Source organism: Monodelphis domestica, chromosome 8 (assembly GCF_027887165.1).
Source record: "Monodelphis domestica isolate mMonDom1 chromosome 8, mMonDom1.pri, whole genome shotgun sequence".
In the NCBI taxonomy this organism is placed as follows: Eukaryota; Metazoa; Chordata; class Mammalia; order Didelphimorphia; family Didelphidae; genus Monodelphis; species Monodelphis domestica.
Window position 1 is genome coordinate 184,742,879 of NC_077234.1, and position 15,568 is coordinate 184,758,446.

Sequence of the window (15,568 nt, forward strand, 5' to 3'; positions counted from 1 at the left end):
GTTTGTGGATGTAGTATGATCAAAAGAGGGGTTTTTAAGGATTCTAGAGGGGAGGAAGGGTTGTGGAGACAAGGGCAGCTGGGAAGCCCTCAACTAACAAGAACAGTTTGGAGAATATTATTCTTCACTAAGCCAACTGACAACAACTGACCCTTCACATATATTTTATACATCTTCCAATTTCTTAGCAAAGTAGTTGTTTAGAATCAGATAGAAGTTTAGCTTTCTACCTATAAATGTGATCTGGAATACCAATATAATAAAAAGCGTATAAGATTATTGAAAGTTTAGAGGGAGATGGCCTGTTTTCCTTTACCTCGTTATAATTTGTTTCTTTTCCATAGGGTTATGAAGACTGGCTTCGACATAAAGCAGACAGCGCGATGAACCAGTGCCCCGTTCATTTTATTCAACATGGCAAACTCGTTCGAAAGCAAAGCCGGAAATTAAGAGTGAGAAACAGTTGATGAAATTACCTTGTTTAGGACCCACTGTAGTTTTATTTTCTTGGCAGAATGGGTGATGTTATAAATTAAACCTTTTATAAGATTACACAGGGAAGAAGTCATTAAAACAGAAAAAAATAAATTGAGACATCTAAAAAAATTAAAAGGATTTTAGCATTTTTTAAATGTAACACAAAACTGAATTAATTTGGAATTTGTGATAATCAAAGACCTGGTTTCTCTCCTTGACTTAAAAGGATCTGTGATTTTGCTGAGTAAATTTGTAGCATTCAAAAAAAAGACAGTGGATAAAAGATTAAAATATTTAGCAGAATGCTATTTTAATCACTTGAAAAGCACCATTTTATGTGCAAATTATCAATATTGTCTTTTACTTCTTCAAATTTTAATTAAAAAAAAAAAACCCTTACCTTCTGCCTTAAATCAATACTAAATAATGGTTCCAAGGCAGAAGAGCCGTTAGGGGGTTAAGTGACTTGCCCAGACTGCATTTGAACCCAGGACCTCCCGTGTCTAGAGCTGGCTCTCTGCAGTCACTGAACTTGTCTTTCCCATTTCTCTTCCTCCAATCTTCCTATCTTTCCCAGGCTAGCAGCTCTCAGGCTCCTCATATATCATTTTATTCTTCCACTTCCACATTCTGTGTGGTTATTACTCCCTCTGGCAGCTAGATGGTGCCATGGATAGAGCATTGGGCTTCCTATAAGAAAGACTTCTGAGTTCAAATCTAGCCTCACTATATAGCCCTGAGCAAATCACTTAACACTACTTCAGTTTCCTCATCTGTAAAATGAGCTGGAGGAGGAAATGGCCAATCACTCCAGTATCTTGCCAAGAAAACCCCCAAATGGGGTCATGAAGAGTCAGATGTAACTGAACAACACCAAACAGAAACAGAAAACCTCAAAGTGCTACAAAATGACCTAACAAAATATTAACTGGGGGGAGGGGGGACCTCAAAGAATCATGGAGAAGAAGTTGAAAGGAATCTCAGAGGTCAGTCAGCTAGTCTGACTCCTTTATTTTACAGATGAGAAAACTGAGGCCTTTTGGGGCATATGCCCAAAGGCCCCCAGGAAGTCAGTATCAGGAGTGGAACTCAAAGTTAGAGATGTTTCCTCTGTGCCGTGTGAGCTTGCAGAGAAAACTTTCTCATAACAGCCCCTGTTACTTTATTATATGTGTAAGAGTTTCATCGTCACAATGTTGCAACATTTAGTAGTTCTGATTGGTCTTTCCCCCATTTGTTCCAAATTAGTATTACTTTATATGGGTGAGAGCTTTACCATCTTTATCACAATGATGCTATAACATTCAGTCATTCCTGTTGGCCTCTTCCCCATTTGCTCCAAATTAGCACCCTTAAAAGTGGCAAATAGTTTATTTACTTGACTCACCTGGTGAGTCTGCAGCACAGGGGATAATCTACACATCTTCTGTGGCCACTTTACAGATCTGTGCAAACCAAGAGGTTTGCACAGTTCTGAGAAAGTTCTGAGAAATTAGGTTTCCTTGACTGTCAAATATGAACATTTGACATTAGCCAATTTTTTTGGCCCCAGGCTTACGAGCTGAGGCCAGATGTCACAGCTGTTTTCTTTAACTGTCTTATCGTCTTTGCACATTTTTTCCATATTGTAGGAAGGGGATCTGTTATTTTTTTAAGCCAATAGAATTTGCCATTGTCCTTTGAAAGGAAATGATCTGGATTTTGTTAAACATAAAATTTTAATACATCATCTTGTGAAAAATGTGCAGCTTTACAGGACTGGATATTCAAAGGAGGAATGTGTTCAAATTTACTATCAGATAGAATGCCAGACCTGGAGTCACACGATCCTGGGTTCAAATCTGCGCTCCAAGTCTTATGACAAAAACTGGTATCCACCCCCAGAGAAAGAACTGTTGGAGTCGGAATGCAGATAATTTTTCACTTTAATTCATTTGGGTTTGTGTTTGGGGGCGTTGTTTTATATGGTTATTCTCTTACAAAAATAAACAATGTGGAAATAGGTTTTGCATGGTAATACAGATATAACCCAGATTGGATTGCTTGCCAGCTCCAGGAAGGGAGGGAGATAGGACAATTTAGATGATATAACTTGGGAAAACTTATGTGGGGGTCTCAAGCACTTTTTTTAGAAAGGTAGTCCCTAATTTTAAAGTTCTCAGAAATTTAGTCATTCTTAAAAAACAAAACATGAAAGTAGGAGAGAAATTCATTTACTGAATGAAGTCAAGTGTAATGATTTAAAAATGTCTTGTGTATAACAGTTCAAACAGCCCAAGTGATTTAAAGGATTTTAGACTGCTGAGTCAGTCATCCTACCTGAGTTTGTTTTCAATGATACCTTTTTTCCCAGCTACACTGGCTTATTAAAAGTTAACATTAGAGGATAACTAGTTGGCTTGGACTGAAAGCCAGACCTAGATACTGGAGGTCCTGGGTTCAAATTTGGCCTCGGATAACTTCCTAGCTGTGTGACCCAGGGCAAGTCACTTAATTCCCATTGCCTAGCCTTTACCACTTTTCTGCCTTGGAACCAATACACAGTATTGATTCTAAGATGGAAGGTGAGAGTTCAAAAAAAAAAAGAAAGAAAGAAAGGTTAAGTTTAGAGAAAGGGGAAGATTGAATATTTGAGCAATAACACAGATGCCTTTCCCTCCAGAAAGATATTAAGAAATATAGGAGTCTGAAGTGCCTACTCTGTTTTTTGATTTGGACTCTGATTTTTAGATCATTATGGCAAAGAATTCACTGACTCCTTTTATAGCTTAAAGTTTCGTGGCTTTTCCAATTGTCTCATTATTTTATGATTACCTTTTTTCACTCCTAGCTAATGCTGATTCATTAACTGTATTATCAGTGTTTAAACAGTGCTTTTTGGATCTGTCACTAAACCCTGTGAGTATTTGATAAGTAATAGAATGTTAGTGGAAGCAGGAATCTTAGAGATAATTTTCTCTAACCTCCCCATTTTACACATGGAAACACTATAAGGCGGGATAAATGCTGTTTTCATTGAAAGAGTCCAAACCTCCAAAGAAATAATAATTTCTATAGCACTGCACTAGCAATTTTTACTCTTACCCCTTTAAAGCTCACATTAATTCCATTTGTCTTGAATCAAAATATTGTCTTATTATGGCATTTTCCTCCTTTTTAGTCATATTAATGTGTATGTATATAAAGAGTGACCTCTTTATAAAGAGAAGATCGTAGATTTGTAAATGACCTTAGCAATGTTGGGTTTTACTATGAATGAATAAAATAATGATGATAATAACTAAAATTTGCATAGTGCTTTCTATATGCCCGGTATTGTGCTACAGGCTTTACAATTATTATCTCATTTGATCTACACCACAGTCTTGGGAGCTAGATGCCATTATTATCTGCATTTTTGAGAAGAGGAAACTGAGGCAAACATAGGTTACGTGACTTACCCCAGATCACAACTAGTAAGAGTCTCAAGCCAGATTTGAACTCAGATATTCCTGAGCCCAGCTGCTATACCAAGTAGCCACTACCTATTCTGTTTTTATTTAGCTCTGGCTCTGATGGTCAGTCATGGATTGGCATTGATGGAAGATTACTTGGGTGTTTTTTAAGAACCCCAGCAAAACTGACTAGTTAAAGTGTAGTTGATTTCCATCCACTTTTATAGCTTCTCTTTTGTCTAAATGAACCTTTCCTGGCTTCTAACCCTTTGGGGGCATTTGTGGCTGCTTCTATGTCCTTTTTTTTTTTAAAGGTAGAAGATACATTGATCTGCTAATGAAAAGAAAATGAAAATTTCACTTTTTTTCTACCCTGTAGGTTGGAGACGTTGTGATGGTAAAAGAAGGTGAAACCTTTCCATGTGACTTAATATTTCTTTCTAGTAGCAGAGAAGATGGAACATGTTTTGTCACAACAGCCAGCTTGGATGGTGAATCAAGTCATAAAGTAAAGGCTCCTTTCATTAAATTGGCTTCATGTTGATTTATAGCTTTGGAAATGTTTAGTTCTATGGTTGGGTAATCATAGAAACTAAATTTTTGTTAGAGAAGTTAGTGTGGACAGGGTAGACAGTAAGGACTCTGTTATTTTTCCTTTTTTAAAAAAATTCTGCCATCAGAACAATATCTTATTGTAATCAGAAGGTGTTATAATTAGGGTGTGGCGACTTGAAATATGGGATAGCAAATGGAAATACTAACCCCAAGAAATTGCATGAATAAAGTTGTTGATATGAGACGGCTTGGTTAAAACTGTATTTTTATTTTTAGCTACACTGACGCAGATGATAATTTTAGTGGTCAGAATTAATGTCTGACTACTACAGATTATGTCATAAGTAACACAATATATTCTAGTTTTACTGGCAATTGTATGCTTGTCAGTACAGTGAAGGATTTAATTTAAAATACCCTGAGAAGTCTAAACTGAATTAGAATTACATTCTTGCCTTTTCTCTTGGATAGAGACTCTTCTGCTTTAGCTATTGCTTTCAAAGCAATAACTAATAATAGATGGATGAATGAAACAATTCTTGTTCATCTTATACATGTTTTATTATAGAAATAGGAGAGTTGAGTATGGCTCAGGCTCCAAAGTGTTTATAGAAATGACCATAGCTTAATGGACTAAAATTGTTTATCACTCTAAAATTGGGTAATACAAATTAATATTTTGCAAGTTCAAAACACTAAAATAGCAGGCTACATTTGCAGAAATATATATATATATATATATATATATATATATATATATATATAGAGAGAGAGAGAGAGAGAGAGAGAGAGAGAGAGAGAGAGAGAGAGAGAGAGAGTGGGGATTAGTTTAATATATAGACATATCCTAAGTGAATTAGCTTTTTGTTATAGGACATTACAGACAGCAGTACTTTCAATGATGGGAAATTTCTATATGAGTAAGGTATTTGCAGCAATCAGCAACTGTAGCAGTATTTTAGAAGAAGGAAGAGCCTTTTGAAAAAGTGAAGAGCTTTCTCTGAAGCTTGGTGGGCCCCCAGAATTGTCTTTATGAGCAACAGCACACTAACAAAAGTGTAACAAGGCTGTACCTTTTGACCCACATCAAATACAAGAGCTCAGGTAGAAGACAAACACATTTCAGTGCCACATCAATAGCTAAGTTGTCTGTTCAAATCTGAGAGTCTTGGAATATTTGTCCTACTTTAGACTTTTCTTGGGTAATTACCTTCATTTATTTTGGTCCTTCTTTGTGGTCCTAAGTATCCAAAAAGCCAAGGAATCGGGTAAATGGCCCCTAACTGTCTTTAAAATGGGTACCATGTCTTTTATGCCTTTGTGTATCCTTTACAATCTAAAGTACTTTGGTTAATGAAGAGGGGGAACTCTTTTATCACTTAGTTGTTTTTTTTTATTTCCTTCCCAAAGATAGCAACCATCCAGGAAAAGTATAGAAATGAGGATTCTCTTCCTGCTGAGTCTTTGTGGGACATTCCTCCTCATTTTATTCTAGGCAAAGTTTCATGTCCCCTCACATAGGGTGCCTCTCCTTGCTTAGCTCCTCTGTGTAAATGTACATCTATTTTCCTGAGCATCTGTTCGTTCTGGTTTCATTGGCTTGTACTTTAGGTACAATCAATATCCAGATAGTTTAAGCTGACTGTTCTATATTTTTAAAAACATGGTAGTAAGTGGTGTCATAAAGGCATTGAGTTTCAGACCAAGTGAAAGTCATTTAGGAAGGTGATGCTACGTGGCCACTGACAAACTTGGGAAATGCAATGATATCCACATGACTGGATGAAGAAAAATGAGCAAATGGAAGAATTAGCCTGGATACATGGGATAATGCAGTTGACTAATACGTGTGCACTAGGAATGGAGCGACTGTTCTCTGTGTATACCTATGCAAGTGTGTTGGTGTTATGTAGCTAAACCATTTGTCTATGTTAGAAGGAAATAAAAGAAATTCGCTTCTCTAGGAATTAAGAGACTAGCTATTATTTTGTTTTCATCTTTGAATTCCGTCTTCACATTCTTTTCAATTGATAGACATATTATGCAGTTCAAGAAACAAAGGGATTTCAAACAGCAGAAGATATAGACAGCTTACATGCTACTGTTGAATGTGAACAACCTCAGCCTGACCTCTACAGGTAGGGAGAGTCCTGATGTCTTCTGGAATGTCTGCTTTTTACCCACCCACCCCCAATGTTTCATTTTTCACCTTCAAGTTTGTTGGGGGGGGGTGTGGGGGGGGTGTGGGGGGTTAATGATTGAAATTTGGAAATGTGAAGTTCAAGTAAAAATCATTTATTGAGTTTTTGAGTTCTCAACCCTCAGTGATTCAGATAACAACTACAGAGAGCCTTTATGAATACACTATAAACAAAATAATAATTCATCTCTGTGGCCAGGAATGGTTTCTTAATCATTGAATCTAGTAGTCCTAATTAGATAATTCTAATCTCTACTTTTTTTTTCCCACTGTTGACTATTCCCTTTTGCTGTGTACTTTTACCTTCCTTAACCTCAGTGGCAATGCAGTCCTGATTTTCCTACCTGTTTAATAATTATTTCTTGGTTTTTATTTGTGTGTGAAATTCTCATCTAGGTCCTGCCCATTAAGTGTGGTTTTTCTGAAAGGCTCTATCCTAGGCCCCCTTCTAGTCATTGCATACTTTCCGGTTTAATTGTTATCTCTAAACAGATGATTCTTGTCTGTCCATCTCCCTTCTGAGCAGCTAGGTGGTACAGTGGATAGAGTGCCAGAACTGGATTCAAGAAGAATCAAATTCAAATCCAGCCTCAGACACTTACCAGTTGTATGACCGTGGGCAAAACACTTAACCCTGTTTGCCTCAGATTCCTCATCTTTAAAATTAACTGGAGAAGGAAATGGCAAACCACTCCAATGTCTTTGACAAGAAAATATCAAAAGGAGTCACAAAGGGATGGGCATGACCCAACAATGAAGCTCTCTACTTCTTCTGCACTCTACTTCTACATTAGTAATTACTTGTTGAGCTTCTCCACATGGATATCCTATCAGCATCTCCTGCTTTCTGTGTCAAAAATAGAACTTCCTATCTTTTCCCAATTGCATCCTTCTAAACTTCCCTGTTTATGTGAGGGATTTTCCACATTTCCCAGTCCCCTATTTTCAAAATGTAGAAGCCATCCTTTATCCTTCTCCTCGTGTCTAATCAGCTCCCAAGTCCTGTTCTTTCTAAGTTCACAACTTTTCCTTCACCTCTCTCTTCCTCTCTCCACTTGTGACCCTTCTCACCTGGACTATTGTGACCAAATCTTAATCTTCCTGCTTCCTCTCTAGTCTGCCCTCTACCATAGATAAATGGTTATCACTGAAATAGCAATTTGGTGATGTCATGATTCTACTCAAAACCCTTCAGCGACTTCTTATCTGCCTAAAATAAAATAAGAATCCTTGGTATTACAGGTAATGCCCTCCAGTCTGATTTCCACCAATCTTTGTTGCATTATTTTACATTCTTCTCTTTCACTCACTCTGGATCAATTACAAACTAGACTTGTAGCTATTCCTTAAACCTCATGTTCCTTCTCCTGCTTCCATGAATTCACTCAAGTAGAACTCCATATTTGAATACATTTCTGCTTTAATTCTACCTCTCAGATGCTGAAGGGTTACCTTTTTGAAGATTTTCTTCCTCTCTCTCTCTCTCTCTCTCCTTACTATTCTCCCCCCCCCCCCCCGCCCCCCGCACCTAACCTTGTTATTTACTCATCCATGCTCCTGTTACTGCTTCATCCCACTTCAGTTCTGGCTTTAAGCGATACACTCATCAAGGGCAAAGACTTTTTAAAAAAAATTTATATTCATAGTATATTGCACATAGTAGGCACTGACTACATGCCTGTTTAATTAAAAGAGTCTTCAATGCTAGGCCAGTACTTGAGTAACAAAACCATGAATGGTTTGTAACCAGATCCATCTTTAGGACTTAGAGTGCTTTGCATCTTTGGCATAGCCTTTGAGAACCCAGGATTATCCTGACCCCAAAAGAGAAATCTAGGTACAGTTACATTGTAGGAATGGTGACCTTCTTCTTAACGTATTTTAGTGACCTTCAATGCCATACTTTTTTAATATTAGAAAAATTTTGTTAGAACCCAACATATTTAATGTTGCTAACCATATATATATTAAAGATGCCCAACATATTATAAAGAAAGTAAAGTCCTCAATTTTATTTTACAATTCCACAATTGATAAGTTCATACACTCAGGGAAATCATCTTACTAGTGTTCAGGGACTGAAACCTTTTAAGTAAAATGAGAATAATCAATTTATGATTAAGAAGAAAGGGAAGAAAATTCAAATTAGTAATGGTTTAAGCAACATTGGTTTCATTTATGAAGAAATAATGGTAATTTGTATAAGGATAAAGTACAGAAGTGACAGCATATATTTAAGTTTTTTGATGCTTCCATGAGTTTTCACTTGAAAATTTGTATTGTCATTTCAGATTTGTAGGTCGCATAACTGTTTACCGGAGAAGAAGTGAACCTATTGTGAGGTAAAAGAACACATTTTTTCTTAAGAATATTTGGCCTATTTTGATCTGTAGATTATTTTTAATTGTCCCTTATTAACAAGAGATTTTTGTGGTGGATAATTATACTGGGTCATTGCAAAAGAAGGAGTACAGGATTTTCTGCAAGATTTTCTTTCTGGTTTGTATTAGACTGGGTCTTCTAATTAGCGTGTGGCCTCATTATATGCTATGAAGCTTGAAGTGTCTAAGAGAAGTTATGTGTCAATATTTATGTAAAATGTACCTCTTCTTTTTAGAAAAATCTCAAAGTAAATAACTTCATGTGGTTTATGACATTTATATGAAAATTTTTCTTCTGAAAGTATTTCCTGAAAAATCTGATTTAGGTTGTCGAATTTCCTGGCAAGAACATAATTCTAGGTAAAAAGTTTAATGAATGCAGTGCCCTTCCATTACAAATAACAATTTCATAATTTATTTGAAAGATATGTATTGCAAATGGAAATTAAAAGTTTCGTAATTTGGTGACCACCTTACAGGAATAAATAGATTAGTCTAGCTCTTAAAACTTAATGCAGATAGAAACATTTATCTCTAAACTACTTTCCAGAAAGGTCATATATGTAGATTACAAGAGACTAAAGAACACAAATAAGATATTGTCAGGTTATGAAAATAAGCATATTATATGATTATATCTGATGATTTCACTTAAGAGTCTTGGGCAATTAAGTTAATTATGGATATAAGACTGACTGGGTTTGCCAGAAAATAGCAATCAACTGAATATTTCATGTAATAAACACCACATGATACTTTCATAAGACTAATCAAATGCTAGAAAAGCAATAAGGTTGTCAATATTCTGCAAAGATTCACCAATCATGTATTCTGTGTCTACTCATTGTCTTTGCTTGTCTAAGTCTCTTTATTTACAGTAGAGAAAAGAAATGGCTGGTTGTATGAATATTTTATTTGTACTTTATTTCAAGATCCTGGCTTCTGAAACTGAGGAAGTGACATAAAGCCAACTTGTTTGAAAAAAGATCCCTTTACTTAATATTTAAATTATTTACATGACACCTTTACAAAAACCATATATTAAGGCAAATGTGTATATATATGCATATATATAATATAGAAAACCCTAAATATTAAATGCATCCTTTTTAGACCATAACAACAAAAATTGTATATAATAAGAGACCATACAAACAAAAAATAAAACCAAATTGGAGACTACATAAGTTAATCTTAAACATTGAATGGGTTAAAGAAAATATTATTGAAACAAATAATTTCATTAAAGAGAATGATGACAAAGAGACAACATACCAAAAATACCTATGGGATACAGCCAAAGCAATAATTAAAGGAAAATGTATGTGTCTAAACATTTATATTGATAAAAGAGAGGAAGAAAAAATCAACAAAATTGGGAATACAATTAAAAAACTAGAAAAAGAATAAATTAAAAATCCACAACCAAGCACCAAATTAGAAATCCAAAAAATTAAAGGTCAAATCAATAAAACTGAATGTAAGACAGCCATTTAATTAATAAATTAATCTAGAATTGGTTTTATGAAAAAATCAGCAAAATTGATAAACCATTGGCTAATCTGATTTCAGACAGACAGACAGACAGACAGAAGAAAACCAAATCACTCGTGTAATAATTGAAATGGGTTTGACAAACATAAGAATTAAAAAATTATTGTTGTGGCCACCATTTATAAAAAATAATTAATTTCTTAAGTCAAAATGACTTTTAGCAGCTTTTATTTACAGCATAGTAAATATATTAAAGAGGGAAATATAGGAAAGAGGTAGAAAAAATCACCTAGCTACAAACACCCTAAGTCCTAATCCTAGTGCCTCCAGACCACGGATGCAAATCCAAAAGCAAATCTCACCAGGAATCCAAGGTCCTAATCAGGAAGCCAAAATCTGAAGAGTCAGGAGACCCTGAAAAATCCATCAAGAACCTTCAGTGCACATAAGGCTAAGAACACCAAGAGTCTCACCGAAGATCATGCTGAAGAGAATGTCCCACCGAAGTGCCAAGAGACAGAGACAGAGTGTGTCCTCCCTAAAGAGCCAAGGAAGGAAGGAATGAATCTTCTCAGTCTCATCTTTTATAGTCCTTTTTCCACATCACTTCCTTTATCTTTCCCACTTCACCAATCACAGTCACCCAATTTATCTAGAACTGCCCAAGGTGAAGGGCCTTGCTTGTGGCCTTTGGGGGTGTGAACTTTTTTTTCTAGTAAGTGACTTGTGAACTCTCTTACTTGGTGACTTACTAAGTATTAAGTAGGAGTACTTTAAATTCTTGATTGATTAAATTAAAGCTTGCTCATTGATTACATTAAAAATAAAAAGAGAACTTATTAGTATTGGAGGTGAAAAGGGTGAATATGCCACCAATGAAGTTGAAATTAAAGTAATTATTAGAGGTTATAAAAATATTTTCAATTTGTTCTTTTGTATAAATATGAACCCTGTGAAGTAGCTTGGTTTTGGACCGTCTTAACAAAGTGAATTTTCCTCTACCCTATTGTTTTCTCTGAAGTTCCCTATGTGAAAGGCATACACTGGGCCCCCACCTACCTGTTTGAGAGTAGCAATAGCTCTTAGCCTGAACATACACATAATCCAAATATGGTTTCTAGTGAGGCAGAAATGTTTTCTAGAGCATAAATATTATGCAAAGGTCTGTCTTTAACACTCATCATACTGTGGAAGTAATCCTGTATAGCTGAGGAGTTGTATCATTGGAACAAAAGCTCCACTGGGTATGGCCAAGATGGAAAAACTTGGTTTTGGAAAGAGTATGACCCTGGCAACAAATTGGGTCTGCTGCTTGAGAACCAATCTAGTGAATATGCTCATGGTAACATGTATTCCCTGAGAACAAACATGATTAAGTTAGAGGGAATCATCACTCATTGATGAATTGCTCAGCCTCAGCAAATTCCAAGGACCATATACTGAAGTATAGAAGCCTTTGAATCTGGGGGGGGGCGGGGGAGGGATTCACTCGCTGATTAAATGACTGTTCCTTGAAGTTGAAGGTAAAGTAAAAATCAATCCAATTAAATGTTGATAAGAAAATGGAGAAACAGGCCTTAAATACTACATTGTTAGAGCAACTGAATCACTTCTTAGAAAATAATATAGAAATATATGTTAAGAGCTATAAAACTGTTCATGCTCTTTAACCTAAGGATCCCATTACCAGGATTAGTCCCTGAGGGCATTATTGAGAGAGTAAAAAGTTTTGTATGTATGAAAATATTCATGGAATCTTTATTTGTAATGACAAAATAATTGTAAACCCAAATGCAATGATTGAGGAAATGGCTAAAGAGATTATGATATATGAATGTAGTGGATTGTATTACGTTATTAGAAATATATAAAGAGATGAAAAGAGAATAAGAATAATACATACTGTGATTACATTAAAAAAAGATAGCCACAAAATCAAGAGGAAAAAATATCCAATTAAAGCAATCCAAAAGGAACTTAAAAGCAGAGGATGTTTATATTAGCACACATATATAACATATATTTTTTAACAAATTGTAAAGAATGTAGAGTTTGTGGTTTTACATGTCACTTTTTGCATTTGCTTTTTTTAAATGTTTATATAATAAAAATTTTAAAATAAAAAAATTAAGCCACAAATTACTGTTAACCTGATACAGGGCAACATATTCCATAAATATTCCATAACATATTCACCTATCAGTGAAAGTGAGCTGAATGGAAAGTTATTTGCACACACATACACAAACATTACAAAAGGAAAGATGACCATAGAGATCCCCTGCCTTTGTTTTTGAAGGAAAGCTGCTTGTGCATTTTAAAATCTTCATTCTTGTTATGATTTTCTATTATCAAACAGATTAGTGAATGCTGTTGAGAAAATATAAAATCATTGCCTAGTGGATTTATAAAATTGCATTATTTCTAAGGTGAATTTCAAGTAGCCATAAAGAGATAATGTCTGATAGATTCCTTTATATTGGTAGAAATATGACTGAGTAAATAGATTTAGGTCTATTCATCTTGTCAGTGGGATGAAATTAGATGATATATTTTCTTGCAGAAATAAACAGCTTTCCATGCCATCAGTTAAAATTAGCTCATTGTCTAGCAGCCATTTAAAGGAAATTACAAAAATACAGTTGGAGTTTGATAGCAGCCTTTTTCTAATAAATATTATTTCAATGTCTGTTAATGTTTGGGTTTTTAAGTCGTCTTTTTCAGTGGCTCTGAAAGGCTTATGCCTGTTTAAAACAAATTGTACTTCCTAGGTTCATAACTTCTGGCACCCAAAGAGACAGGAGCCATCCTTCTACCTCCTCCTCATTCTCAGAAGCTAAAATAAGGAAATAACTGAAACTAGGTACTTCTAGATAAGCCAAGAATGATTGTTTCCCCCTGCATATACTTCATATTTTTCAAAGATGACCTGTTTTTTCCCATTTTTTTGGTAATATCTTTTTGTCACTACTGTCATATCTAGTTTTAGTAGGAATTATTCTGAATGTGTTGCTAATATAATCTGACATTGCCTGTATCATCACTAGATGACAAATATCTATAGCCTAAAAGGCTTTGATTTTAATGATTGTCAAGAAGACAAATGGAGGTTAAAGCTATCTTTTAGCCCCAGGAAATACATGTCACTTATATTATGAATATTCCCCAAAAAATCTCTCCTGTGATCCACTCCCTGGACTCAGCCCTGTTCAGTTTTTGAGCCAAAAAACCGTACTGTTAAAGTATTGTTTTTGATTTGCAACACCACAATTCACTCGTAACTAGTTCTCCATGGTAATAAGAGGCCTGGAAAGCATGGATGAAATTATAGTAAGTTAACTACTTCCCCACCTGTCCAGCTACCTTTTGTTTGTTATCTTGCCCCATTAGATTGTAAGTTCCTTGAGTGGAGTAGGGGTTATCCTTTTCTTACTTGCATCCTGGGTGTTGAGCACAGTACCTGACACATAAAAGGTACTTAATAAGTGTTAATTAAATTGGGATAAATAAATCAATAATTTAAAGCCTTACTTTTATTACTAATATGGAAAGATGCCTTATCTTATTGCACATGTAAAATCTGTATCAAATTGCCTGCTGCTTCAGAGATGGGGAGAAGGAGGAAAGGGAAGAGAGAAGGGGGAAGAGCTTGGCCCAAAATTTTTATAAAAGTCACTAAGGTTAAAAATTCTTCTTACAAATGACTTAGGGAAAAATTGTTTTCAAAAACCTTTATTTTAGTTATATGCTTTCTTTCCATGTAACAGTGATCCTCATTGATAGATTTTAATATCATCTCTTATTTCCTCAGTTTACTATGTAGTAAACAAGGAGGTGATAATCATCAGTTAAATGGAAAAAATGTGTTGAGCATATCTGGAACTGTGCTAGGTAATGAGGAATATAGACAAAAATATATACAACATGGTACCTGCTTCATAAGAATTTGCAATCTGTTTGGAGGAACAGAGGATATATGAGGATAACTAACCATAATGATATATTCCACCTATAATTATTCATTCTGTTAGGCACCAATGTGAGATGAACACTATTATTACAGGGAATTTTTAGCTATATAAAGAGTCAGTAGCTGAAAGGTGCCAGTTGGATTTGAAAATTTTTTAAAGAAATAGCCAATATATTGTCATTTGTAAAAATGGTGTTCATTGTAACTGCTTTTTTATTTAAATCCAGACTATGCCTGTAGAGTTATTAAACAACAAATGTCCCATGAGTACTATGAGTTAATATCACAGGGATTCTGAAGAGAGGGGAGAGATTAATAATGGGCTGAGATGGTCTGGGAAGGCTACTTGGAAAAGGCTGAGATTAAGCTAGGTCTGATAGATAAACCGAATTCACATAGAAAGGAGGATGATATATTGTAGTCACAACAGTGAGCTAAACAATGAAATGGCTTCTATTTCATGAAGTTAGGATCTCTAATAAGGTAATCCAGCCTTAAATAACCATATTTGTCATACTTTTCTACCTAGTCCACCCAAATCTGTTACATCTAGAGCATCCTCCCAGAAACACTTGGAATTTGCATCCAGTGGTCTTCTGATGGTGGGCTCCATTTACAATCTATAAAGAAGATGTTCCTACCTGCCCCTTATCTCCCTTACTCCTCAAATTAATTTGTGCTTAATTTTCATTTGTCTTACTTATACGTCTAAGAGAAAGGACATGTCATGGCGGATAAAGAGCTGACTTTAAAGTCAGAAGACTAGTTTCAGGTCCCACTATTTATTATCCTAGACAAGTCACAACCTCTTAGTATACAATGCAGTTCCCTAAGACTATAAGTTGTAGAAAAGGTACCAATCTTTGGGGGCAGTAGGAGTTTCCTCATCCAGGAGTTCATTGTGCCAATGAAATCACAGGTCTAGTCTGTCTTCCCATCTTTGTATAGAAAGTAAATGATAGGAAATTAGCTCCTTGGGGAAGGGGATTGATTTGTATCCTTAGAATCTGATGTAGTGCCCGGTACATAGTCAACAATTAATAAATAACTTTTTTTT

The 15,568-nt window shown here is 35.3% G+C and overlaps 1 protein-coding gene across 1 annotated transcript in view; it reads left to right on the forward strand.

Moving 5' to 3' along the window:
- The window catches only part of ATP11A (ATPase phospholipid transporting 11A), a 234,439-nt gene that overhangs the window by 143,530 nt on the left and 75,341 nt on the right, over positions 1-15,568 (forward strand). Inside the window, 4 exon segments of the mRNA XM_007501271.2 lie at positions 345-452; positions 4,291-4,419; positions 6,501-6,604; positions 8,958-9,008. Coding sequence (XP_007501333.2) covers positions 345-452; positions 4,291-4,419; positions 6,501-6,604; positions 8,958-9,008 — 392 coding nt within the window.